A 12,269-nucleotide genomic window follows, 5' to 3' on the forward strand; every position below is an offset into this window, starting at 1 on the left:
AGAGAGAGAGAGAGAGAGAGAGAGAGAGAGAGAGAGAGAGAGAGAGAGAGAGAGAGACACAGAAAGAAAAGCGGAGAGCTACCTCGACATTGGCGAAGCTACTCCTTCGGCGAATCAGAGGGAGCAGCAGGAGCGCATCTCGCAGGAGAGGAGACCTCTCGTGAATACCCACAACCCTTGTTTCTTCCCGGGCGTCGCGCGTCCACCTCGCTCTTCCCTCTCCTTTTATCGATCCTTCTCCAACTACAGCCTCTGCTACAGCCAGCAGCAGCAGCACCAGCAATCAGCAGCAGCAGCAGCAGCAGCGTCGCCAGCAATCAGCATCGCCCATCGTATCCCTTCAGTGGCTGCCCGGCCACCACGCCGGCACAACTACTTCGATCGGTCGTCGGTACGGCGCTGCTCCTCCACGCATTGCGTCACGCAGCCGTCGCGCGCCCCGGTAGAGGGAAAGAGAAACAACCCCCGTCGACGTTCTCCGGAAGTCGGCCGACGCGCCGGCCGGGCGCGCATGAACCGCGGCGCACTGGCACGAGCGCGGGCGCAAGCGAGCGAGCACGGAGGGTGCACGGAGCGCGCAGTGCTTGCAAGGGTTGTTTCTGGCTGCAGGCGCGGCAGTGCAGCCGCCGGTATACCGCCAGGGCAGTCGCGCGGCTCGGCGATGTTTCGGCTGAGCTGAGCTGAGCTGAGCGCGCACGAGGAGGCTCGTGTCGCCGGCGCAGGCTATCCTCTCCGCACTCCTCCTTCTCTCATCCTGCCCGACTTGCTGCCTGTCGCGCGGCTCTTCGAGGGGTGAGACAGAACGACGTAAGTGTGACCGCCGACGTGTGATCTCTCAACGTAGTACGCGACGCTCCCGGTTGGTTGCACGTGTTGGATGTGAAATTTTCGCGTCTGCTATTCTCTCCTCGAGCAATGTCGTCGTCCGAGGATCCGGGTGGAGAACGCGGGGAAATAACCCTTTGACTCATAGCACCGATTCCATAACGATGTATCGCCGCGAGGTCGACGAAGGGTAGACGCGCGACGGTGGTGGTGGTGGTGGTGGTGGTGGTCGATGCTCGATTTGTGGACGTGCAGTGTACGCATCGCACGTCTTGGCGGGAACAATGACAGGTGACGAGAGACATAGACGCTCTCTCTCTCCTGGCACTTCGCCTTACATTCTACGGATAGAGGTTAACGTGAGGATGAATGAAACTCGACCGCGGAAAAATTCTCTAAAGCAGCTTTGACTGAAGCGCTTTCGCGGCTAGTGATGAGAGAGGGACGTGTGTATAGAGTTTGTACGCGTCGTGCTACCGTGATAACGTGTCGCTAATTATCGAGAGGTCAGGCTCGCGAGTCGAATCGATGGAGAATCGATGGCGAGATGGTGGCGAGGCGCGAAGAATGATCGTGTCGCGGCTGATCGTGTGATCGTTGACAGAGAACTGTTCGCATAATCTGCGTTACGGCCACCCGGGGGCCCCCTCGTGATTGATGTTCCCTTATCTGGGGTCGCGCGAGCAGTTCAAACGCGATGTATGATGGCAACTAGCGCGTTAAGTACTCGGGACTTGTTCTTCGGGTTCCCCGGCGGACTCGGCGATCGTTATTTTACGTCAGTCCGATTTCGTGTACATCATCGTGGCAGCTCTCGTCTTTGATTTGTGTGATGCATTTTCTTCCGTACGCGTCACTCACGAGTAGTACGATATCAACGTTGAAGAGCACGAAACAACACGTTCGCCCGCGGCAATCGATACTCGCCGATTTGATTCTTGAATTGCAACTCGAAGCCACGGAGTAATTGTCTCACGTCTCACGTCTGTTGGTGGCGAACGTCGATCGACGACGACGACGCAGCATCGTCTGCTTGGTAGCCGCGCTTTTACCCAACGTCGCGCGCGTCACGTCGTTATACTTCCTCATCGAGCCGCGCGTAGACGAAAAAAGAGTGGCCAGATCGATTCTAGTAGCGTGGCACGTCAATCGAACGAAACTTGACAGTGGAAAGGGCATAAAAATAGCGGAGCGGAGTGTGTACTTGGCCGTAGAATATCGCGAGCGATGTTATCCCGCAACATTGGGTGTCCTTCGCTCGCGCGCGACCGTCGTTACGCTGTGTCAAGGCGAGCTGCATACGTACGTGTGATATCAGATCTCAGTGCGATCATTTGCGCGCCCTAACAACGTAATTTCTTCGAATACGTTTCGACCGCTCCTCGTCGCACCACTCGTCGCCGCGGTTACGCGGGGGTGCGGCTGACACAGTCAGTAATCCGTCCGAATTCAAGATATTAAGGGTATACACTTCCGTTTACCGTTTCTCTCTCTCTTTCTCTCTTTTTATCTTTCTCTTTCTCTCTCTAAACTTCACTCTAATTCGCCGATGACACATGGACTCAAATCAGAATTTTATACAAGTAGATCAATTTATTGTACTTAACTCTGGCGTGTACAATGTTGATTCTGCGAGACCCGAACAAATATTCGATCGCTCACCAACTTTCGCAAAGAGGGAGTACCAAAATAGCGCAAATCTATTTGCAGGTTTTAATTTTTGCGATGCTGTTTCATAGCGAAAGTTTTTCTATATTTTTGGAAATAAAGATGTTCGAAAATGTTGATTTTCAACGAAATTATGTTGGTTCAAAATTGCTCGGGTTTGACAAACTCAGATTGTACTGCGTGTCCCAAAAAAACATGATTGTACACGAAGGGTAAGTTACATCTGAATTTTCCCGGAGTATGGGACAAATGTATCGATCTAATTGGAATTTTATTCGGAAGACGCGGGAGACGGCCGCACGGACGGGCGCAATTTCCGCGCGTTAAAACGGCACGTCGCTATACGTGCCACGTTAATTCCGTGAGCGATTGTGACATTTCGTTTAAGCGGCTTCAATCACGACAACCGCGTGCGAGCTTTGGCATTAATTGCGCGTGCCGTACGCTATGAAGCCTCGATCAAAGGCTCCCGCTGGGAAAACGCGCGCGCGCTATCAACCCCCATGATCTCCTATGAAAGGAAATCTGTAAAAAGCTTGCGGGGCTGACCTTGTCCTTCGCGAAATTACGCCATGTCGCGTACACCGTCGTGAAATCCCTCAGGTGGTGTATGTTTTCGCGGCGCCGAGTGCGAAGTGCAAAACAACGAGTCGATATATCGATTCATTTCCGATAATATATTACCTCCCATGGCGATAACACGTGTGCGCACACATACCTGTCCTGTCGCGTGTGCACCGATGGTTCCTATCTCCCGTTGTGTATATCGGCTTTCGTGTTTATAGCGCGTTGTCCGAATTGTCAGCGCGCGCGGAGAACGCGCGAAAAAAAAGAGAGAAAAAAAATGTACGTCCGCACGTTACGATACGCTGTGTGATGTGTATCGATCGTCGCACGCGCCTTTCACCAGAAATAACTGCAACGGTAATCACTTTTAGCAGGCGAACGCAATTTTAACGTAGCACACCCGACCAATTTCCAATACGGCGCGGGGCACGCACGGGATTGTCGCGCCACGCTAGGAAGGCCTCCGTCTCCGGACGGTAATTCGTGATTACTAATCCCGATAATTCTAATGCGTCGTGACGTCGTCATTTGTTCCCGGGCGTATCGCTGTTTGCTCACCGCGACCGCCTACGATCAAACGCAATCACCGTTCTGTCGGACGACTGCGGATAACTAGCCGTAATAGATCCGGGATTTCGATATTTCTTATCCTCGCGTGAGTCGCGAATGCGGCTTGTGTTTGCGCAAAAATTCACATATCTCTCGTGACGCGCGTAGACACGCAAAAAGGGAAGGAGATGCACACACGCGCCTGCTGAATTTATTATTTTTTTAAAAGGAGAAGGGTCACAGTTGTGATGTAATCAAACTAACTGAAACTATACAAGTTAGTGCATGTCCTCTGGATACACTGCAAAAATCTTGTATATACAGTACGTAAACAAATGTTTCAAAAAGTTCATCCTAAATTTTGTGTCGAAAGTAACTCATTCGTATGTTCATTCGTGTGTTATTTATATTATGTATAGACTAGTACAAGATTTTTTACAGTGTAGAGAAAGTATTTACTTCGTAAAAATTAGAGTATCAAACACATCTCGGTCCTTCAATGGTAATGTATCTCTTCAGTATATGTACAAAACTATGTCAAGCGTTTGGTCGATACTCTAATTTTTATTAAATAGATATTTTCTCTATAAATCCAGAGGACATGCACTAATATGTATAGTTTCAGTTAGTTTGATTACTCTCCCTTTTCTTGATTTTATGTCGAAAGAGCCTAATTTAACCAATTTTCCATTATTATTTTTTCCGTCCGGTGAGTTGCCCGCGTGTCGTTCAATGTTCCTGCAGCTCTATTTTCGCAAAGGCCATTCTACAATTGCGTGGTCGTAAGTAGTTGTAAGCGATTACGACAACCAATCAGAATAAAGCAATTAGTGAATAGAACACTCGGATGGCTCGGTTGGCACGTTTACGACCACGCTTACGTGATTATAGAATGGCCTCAAAACATCAGAATTTCTCGAGACGCGCGGTTACGTGGGCGTTTTAAAGCACTCGAGGACCGCGTACTCGCAGACACGACCCTTACCGTCGCTTATCGCGATATGCGCCCTGACTGTGTCAGGAAATCACCGACACAGGCGAACGCGAGCCCGACGTCACGCGTGCACCGCCGACGCTGCTGGCTGCATCTTCCTACAGAGTGCAGCGAGGCGGGGTGCACGACCTGACTCGGGCGAGTCGGCGATATAGAGCGAGCTGTGTGTGTATTTCTAGAGCAGCCGGTTTAAGAATAGAACGCCAAGTAGACGCCTGAATCAGATATAGACGGTGAATGACCGGCAAGTAGATTACGAAATTTCATTCAAGTCCCATGCACAGTGCGCGCTGCTGCAGTTAACATCCGTCAACCAGTTTCATCTCGGCGCCCGACGACGACGGCTCACTCGTTAATTGGACGTCTTCGCGATATCGAGCCAATTATCAATTTTTCGCCGTATCGCGCGAGATAGAGAGGGAAGAGGAGAGAGAAAAAGAGAAAGAGAGAGGGGGGACTCGACGGGATTGAGTTTCGCGATGACCGCGCTTCTTCCCGGCGGAATAATTATAGCTGATTGACGAGTGATTGCCGTTTTAATCGCGTCGGCGACTCGATTTATCATAATCGACGAAGAGCTCGTGAACGAGCGACGTGTTTAAATAGAAACGACGGTATAATTACTGTCGGGGCGAGAGATTCTTCAAATCGGGTCTGGCAGCGGCGGTTTCTTCTCCGTCCTCCGACAGGGGTTCCTTGGAAAATTCGTAGGCACATTCGCGTCGAGATAGGACGTACTCTAATACTTTATTCTCGGCGACGGCCTCCTATATCATGTAGGAGTGCAAAAACTCGCGGGAGATCGCGAAAATAATCATCGTTCTGACAGACGCGAGATTAAAGTTGCGAGATTCGAGGATGAATGTAGGGGAAAGAGATCATTTTTCCGCGGATGTCGTAGCGCGGTGTTAGGGGGGAAGGGGGGGAGAGAGAGAGAGAGAGAGAAGGAAAGGGGATTATAAATATCTGAAAATGAGAGAGACGAGACCAGGAAGTGGAGAATACGAGTTCGGAATACGCGGCAACTGAAATCCCGGCGACTCTCGGCGGCGCGGTGGAAACGGTAAAAAACGATTTGATGAGAAACCAATAAACCGATAGCCGGTTCCTTTGTCCACCTAAAATCCGCCATTCGTTCGCCGGCAGAAAAGTGAAATCTCGCTGCGTAGTCGGATAGTTTACTACTCACCCGCGAGCTGACATCGCTGCGGAGCATCTAAGTGGAAAGAGGGCGAATGAGGAGCGGCGCGTGTATGTGTGCGCGCGTGGCTGTGTTGAGCGGGAAAAATCGCAGACGAAGGGAGTGAACTGCGGAGTAATTGAGCCAGATGCGTCCTCCGGATGTTCTCCAAACGAGCGGAATAGCCGACGTGACGGTTCGATTTCCTCAATGAGCCACAATGCACCGGGACGAGTATATTGTTTAGTGTAGCGCGCGCGTTAGGCGTCGCATCGGTCACCGGGTTTCTCTCTGACTCTCGCGACGCGACGCGAATTAATTTCCCGGGACGACAGCCTGATCGAAAGAGGAGGAGCTTCAAGGGCTGTTCGCGACGATGATTCTCTATCGAAAACTGCAGATTCGCAATTTATTCACGCGTAACAATAAACGGAGAGATAGATTGAAATAGAGAGAGAGAGAGAGAGAGAGAGAGAGAGAGAGAGAGAAGGAAAAAAGAGGGAAACAGAGTTTCTTGGGTGTCTTGCAGAAGGATGCCAGCAGCTGGTGCAACCGTGCCGGCCGTTGCCGAAGGGGCTGGCCAGCTGGAGGACTTGGACGAACCACCCGAGCCACGTGTTCGAGGTGGTAGCGGACGGACCGGCTTGATGAAGCCCTTGGTGGTGTTGGCTCTGCCCGGGATGTACCTCTTCTACAAGTACAGCCAGTATAGGCGGGAGCAGCGCGAACTTTCCCGCAGAAGAGTCACTGAGAGGGAGCTCCAGCATCTCCATCACAAAATCGTGAGTGAATTTTTAGTCTCACCCGGCGAGCTGTCGCGTCGCCAGGTCAGGGAACTCGCTTGCTCCTCCGCTTTCTCACTCGCGTCTAGATGAATCTCGCGATCGGAACATCCCACCTGTTGTTACGTCATCGGTCCCGAGCCTATCTTTAGCCGCGAGTCGGGTAATAATTGGATCAAGCGGTCGCTCTGGTACGCGCATAGGACGTTTGTATTTGTTTATACTCGTACGCTCCGCGTACTACGGACGCGTCGTTCTTGTCTTTCGTTTGAGGTGAAAGTTAAGCATTTTTTCTCTCAGTATAGTGAGTACCATCTATCCTTTAAGTCTTGAACATTTCTTTGAACATTCTGCACACATATCCTATATTAAAAGTCCAAATATTCGTAATTAAAATCCAAAACAATAAGAATGTCTAGTGTTAGATACGCGTGCGAATATGTCGCTTTACTTTTATTTTACGTTGAACGAAGAGGCGACAATACGGGCTTGTATCGCGGCTGCTGTCGAGACAATCGTGATTCGATAACGCGGACAGACGAAAACTGAAAAACTGGAAATAAATATGAAGCATTATCGTCGGTGTGTCGATAGCGATTTATCTTGCCCACGTGTGTCTGCCGAGACTGCTCCTGTTATATCGTATTCCGAACGCAAACAGCAACTTCGGGACATGACGCAATGGAAGTATTACTTCCGCCGATATTGATCCCTGACGTGAGAGACCAGCCGACGGCTTCGTAGAAAAAATCATTTACCCTTTCTAAGCAAAGGGTTTACGCTTCTCGATGTACGTCGTTTATCGGATCGCCGAGCAGCGCGAACGAGGTCCGTCAGGGATGACGAGATCGCGCACGTCGTCTATGAGAACGTAGACGATGGTAACGCTGAGTAAATTGGGAAGGACAAGGGGTGAGTGGGAATAGGATACGTGAGAGAAGGGGAGAGAGAGAGAGATAGAGAGAGCTAGTGCGAAGGAGCAGTGAAAGGGTTCGATTACCCGATGGTAACGCGATCATCTTTCGCTCCGAAGCTGCATCGTCTCCTACAGACTTGCTTTTGAACGTCGCGATCTTTATTAAGCGGCCTCCTTAGTAACGTTCTGTCTTCGTTATTATCTTAGATCCTTGTTGCTCGCGTTGGCTCGTAGAGAAAATGAGATAATATCTCGTGACGATGTTTCTCGTATATATCCCAAGCTCCATCGGCCAAATCTTCCCGAATCTCTGCATTAGATAATTCGGTAATCGATTTTTCTTCTTCTCCTTTCTTAACCCTCCGAGAGATAATGTATTTTCGCTACCCTCGGGCTGGCAAGATCATTAGCGTCTTCCTCGATTTTTCTCCCCTCGAAAATATTTTAAAAAATTATTGAAAGTTCCTCCGCCCTTCCAGAGAAAACTACATTGTTTTTATTTTAAACAGAATACTCAGCATTTATTTTTCACAAACATTTTTAAACAGAAATACCCAGAGAAACGAATACTTCTTAAAATGAACACTCGAACACAAATAACTCTGTTAACCACTCGAAGGATTAATTAAATAAGTTTTAATATTGAAAAAATTATCAGACTCTCAGATGTGGAATGAAACATGGATCAAAGAAGCCAATAAGAACCCACGCAAGGTGTCGATTGCGAAATACATTATATCCACAAATAAACCAAGAAATGGGGCATCTAATGTCTGGAAAATTTTGTGGATATAGTGCGTTTCGCAGTCGACATTTTGCGTGGGCTTTTATTGGCTATTTTGATCTATGTCAAATTTTTATATTTAATCTTCTTCTTTTCCCCTTTAACCCAACTTTATTTTCTTCGAAGAGACTGATATCGCGCGATTTTCGCGGAGAAATTGACGTGCGTGACTCAGGGATGTCTCGTGAACGCATAGTTTGATCATTGACACGCGGAGATTTCGAAAAAGCGATCGGTCGATCGCATTAAATAATCCGCCACGTCTCGTCGACATCCACTAGGGAGATGGCTGAAGCCGCGGAATTCACGTATGGAAACTCGGGGCACTCTGTAAACTCCGAACACGTATTGATTTCCGTCCGTTCCGGGCTATCGCGCTTCGCTTGGCTTAGTAGGTGCTGATGGCTAACGGAAAAGCGACTTACTCCAATTTGCAACGTTGCCTCGACGAATGTAGTGCCTCGAGAACGACGTGCGCTAACGAATGACTCGCTCGCGAGGAAGGAAGTGTCGGGGAGGCGAGCGGGACGTTCCCGCGCTCGAGCTCCCGACAAAAATTGCGCGCCACCCACCCCGTTGGTTGCTCCACTTGGACAACTCAAATCTCAGCTATGCGACGCGCACGCTGTTTGAAACTCGTGACACGGTGCTCCAGTCATCCTCGCTCAAGGTCGTTGGTTGCGGCGCGTCCCGGTTCGCGGGCGATTTGTTAGGTCAGTGGCGGGTTTGGCAAACGCTGCAGCTCCAGAGCGCCGAGATGGAGCGGGTGTGTAAAAAAGTATCCCTCTCCACCCCTCTAGGAAGCCTGCCAAGAAGCTGCTTGCACGGTCAGCGGATCGTTACTGGAGTATCTGGAATGCCGCGTGTAACCTCCATAACCGTATGGAGCGCGCTCGCGGTGTCGGTAGAAACCGGAATTTCGCGTAGCCGCGTTCCCGTCCAGCCGCTGATTTATTACCACGCAGGATACGCTATCGGATACGCGCTGGAATCGCGTTAGAATCGCGCTGGGCGCGCGAGCGCGACGTGCTCTCGATAGTCCGTTATCAGCGTGCTAAAAGTCAAGCTGGAAATGAAAGAATCTGAATTTCGATCGGCCGTCCGACGTTCGCGTGATATTAAAACGAGGAAGAAAACGGGAGAGAGAGAGAGACAGAGAGAGAGAGAGAAAAAGGCCTTGGTGTGCGCGACAGTTCCATCAACCTCAACCTTGACAGTAAAACGCTTTAGAATTGCGCGCGAGCGGATTGGATCGCGACGTACGCCTTGCTCCGAAATCAAGCGACTCTTCGCCAAGGAGCCGAAGGAGCTCTTTGGGCAAGAACGAAGTAGCGACTCGCGTTCCTCTAGATAAGACTCACGCCAACCCGGCGTTAAGATTCCGATCGTGCACGAGCAGGCGCGCGGACTTGGATCTTATCCTTATTGTATTCGTCCACCATCACCGTCACCGTTCTGCGACACTACAAACGATAGGCGTGTGGCAAGGAAAAATTATATACATACAGGGTGTTCCATTTTAAACAGGCCAATATCTTGAGAACTAGGTTCGGTACACTGTTAAATCCGTAGTGTCAAATTATACTCAATTTGAGTTATTTTCAATCATTCCTATAAGTCACCACTGTTCCTATTAAATATGTCGTTAAACTAATGTAATGGAGTTAAATAATTTAACTTAAGAAATGTATTAAATTTGACTAAAATTTAGTTTATTTTTTATTATGTGCACGTTAATGTAACCTTTGTTTTAGTAAAAAAATGATTTAATATTGTGTTTTAAATGGGTTAATTAGATGTGGTTGTTTTTATAAACACATGTTTTGTGTTAAAATAGTAAATTTTGACACACATGATAGTTAAAAATAACTAAATATTATTTAACTCAAGAAATTTGTTTAAATTTGACCCTCCAATATTCAACAATATAGACAAAATTTATAGAATTTCGAGGGCAAAAAGATGGTCTAATTAAATGGGACACCTTATATAATATATTATATACTAAAAGTATTAAAAAATATCTAAAAAGACATGACCTGCGGACGCGTAGGCGTGGTTTGTGCACACAGGCCACGCCTACACGCGCGCGAATCACGTCCATGCGTCTGCGCAAACATGTGCGTGTACATATACACACACATGTGTGTATGTGTGTGTATATATATACCAATATGCCGAGATTATCAGCGTCAAATATCGCGCTCTTCTTTATTTTCGACATTTGTCTCAACGCTGTTCGCGACAACTTTGGTCTTCCACTTATCCGTATTCAATAAAATAAACGCCGTTGGAGTGGCGTGACATTTTTCAAAATATTATTCAGCGGTGCTTGCGAAAGTTTTGCAATTTCTTACGCGACATATGCGGCGCACCTAATCGAATGTCTCCGCTTGAGACGCCACGGTAACTTGTGCACTTAATTATTTTTTACTTTTTCGGTATGAAACTCGAGCAATCTTTATGTATCATGCACGCCCCGTTGACTCGATAGCACTCGCGGCATGTTTTCCCCGCCGCGTTAATTCGGAAGTGGGCATATACGTCTGCGCGCTACCGCGGCGTCATAAAAACACAACTAATTTTCTCCCTCGATGCAGCGTAATTGGGTTTGCAGAAAAAAAAAGCCGACGGGGTTGTTTGCCGCTGTACTTTGCGGTAGTGGCCGTACGGCGGACTAAAGTTTTACGCTCCTGTCTGCTGCCCCTTACGAGTCACGTAAGTGCACGTCCATGCGATTCCAGAGACTCGTTGTTCACCCCCTGGCGGGGCTGACCGTCGGCGCCGTTGGTCGGTCGGTCGCTCGCTCGCTCGCTTGACGGAGTAACAAACTTTTCGATCCATGGTTACGGCCAGCTAACGATCAAAAGCGTGTCGTTATTTCGGTAATTCTCGGCGAAACTTCGTAACTCACAGCTCACTGCTATTTCGAATTCGTCGGACAATGCTTACTTCCCGGGCACAAAAATATTAATTCTTATTATGTCTAACAGCGAGTTTCGACTCGCGCGTCTCTTCTCGTCTTAGCGAGCTGAAATCGTCCAGGTGCGAATTATAGCGCCCGCAATTTTCGAAAGTGCACCCTATCAGTCTCAAATCAGAAGTTCGCGGTGGGAACTTTAATAATGGACTCGTGGGTGTCTGGTCGACGACCCCCTGAGACGTTCACAGTTAGGGGTTGATAATACCATTAGGAACTGTACAGACCACCATAGCGCGCGAACGTGGATCGATGCGGTCTTCCGGTTTCACCGGATTGCGTGAGCATTATTCAATTTCGAGAAACTCTCCCACGTGTAATTTCCCGTCGCCATTGCACTCTCGTGATCTCCCGTGACGATTCGTTTCCGTTAATGTTCCGGCGCCGTATGTACGTATCTTCCAACATCGTGTCCGCTTCGTTATCGCGCGATTGCGAAATTTTAATGAAACTCTCCCGCTCTAGCTGTACTCGTACATATGCGAAGCCGAACGAATCGCGGCAGTAGCGCTAATGCATATCGAGTATACATCGAGAGCGACATTGCTATTTCAGCACATTGATAATTCAGCGATTCGTAGAACTTTACGGTAAACCGCGCGTTTCAGCGGGTTACTAGAGCAGCGTAGACACTTAAAAAGTTTAGGAGGACGGAAGGAGAGGTATTGACTGGGTTCGTTCAATCTTACCCGCCTCGCTTAAGAGCGAGGGTCTATCCGAGGCAACTCATCGCGGCCATTAACCTGCCGTTGTAAAAGGAAACGTCGCTTTCTGAAAAATCTCGCACGAAGCCGCGCCGAGCCACTGGCGTTCTAGAGCTCTTTGCAACAATTTTAAATAGTTCCGGTCATTAAATACAAAAATATAGACTTTTAAAAAAAGGTATGCTAAGTTCTCGAAGCGCAATTAATCAGTAAAATCAACTATTTCTTTAGAACTATTGTTATATATGATATAGAACTCTAAAACTATTGTAAAACAAAACGGAACTCTAAAGAAATAGTTAATTTAAATAGTTTTTTTG

General features: G+C 48.4%; 1 protein-coding gene across 3 annotated transcripts in view; it reads left to right on the plus strand.

The window, feature by feature from the left end:
• Positions 1-12,269, plus strand: part of LOC116843903 (TBC1 domain family member 10B-like) — a 45,525-nt gene that overhangs the window by 12,751 nt on the left and 20,505 nt on the right. The window contains exons 1-2 of one of the 3 annotated variants that reach the window (XM_032814809.1): positions 227-807; positions 6,313-6,565. In XM_032814809.1, the coding sequence (XP_032670700.1) occupies positions 6,317-6,565 (249 nt within the window). In that variant the 5' untranslated portion in view covers positions 227-807; positions 6,313-6,316. Of the gene's footprint in view, positions 1-226; positions 808-4,427; positions 5,667-6,312; positions 6,566-12,269 lie in introns of those variants that run through there. The other 2 variants (XM_032814811.1, XM_032814810.1) reach the window with 2 other exon arrangements.

Source organism: Odontomachus brunneus, unplaced genomic scaffold, assembly GCF_010583005.1.
Source record: "Odontomachus brunneus isolate Ranch 3 - 2012 unplaced genomic scaffold, Obru_v1 Obru_scaffold_036, whole genome shotgun sequence".
Classification (NCBI taxonomy): domain Eukaryota; kingdom Metazoa; phylum Arthropoda; class Insecta; order Hymenoptera; family Formicidae; genus Odontomachus; species Odontomachus brunneus.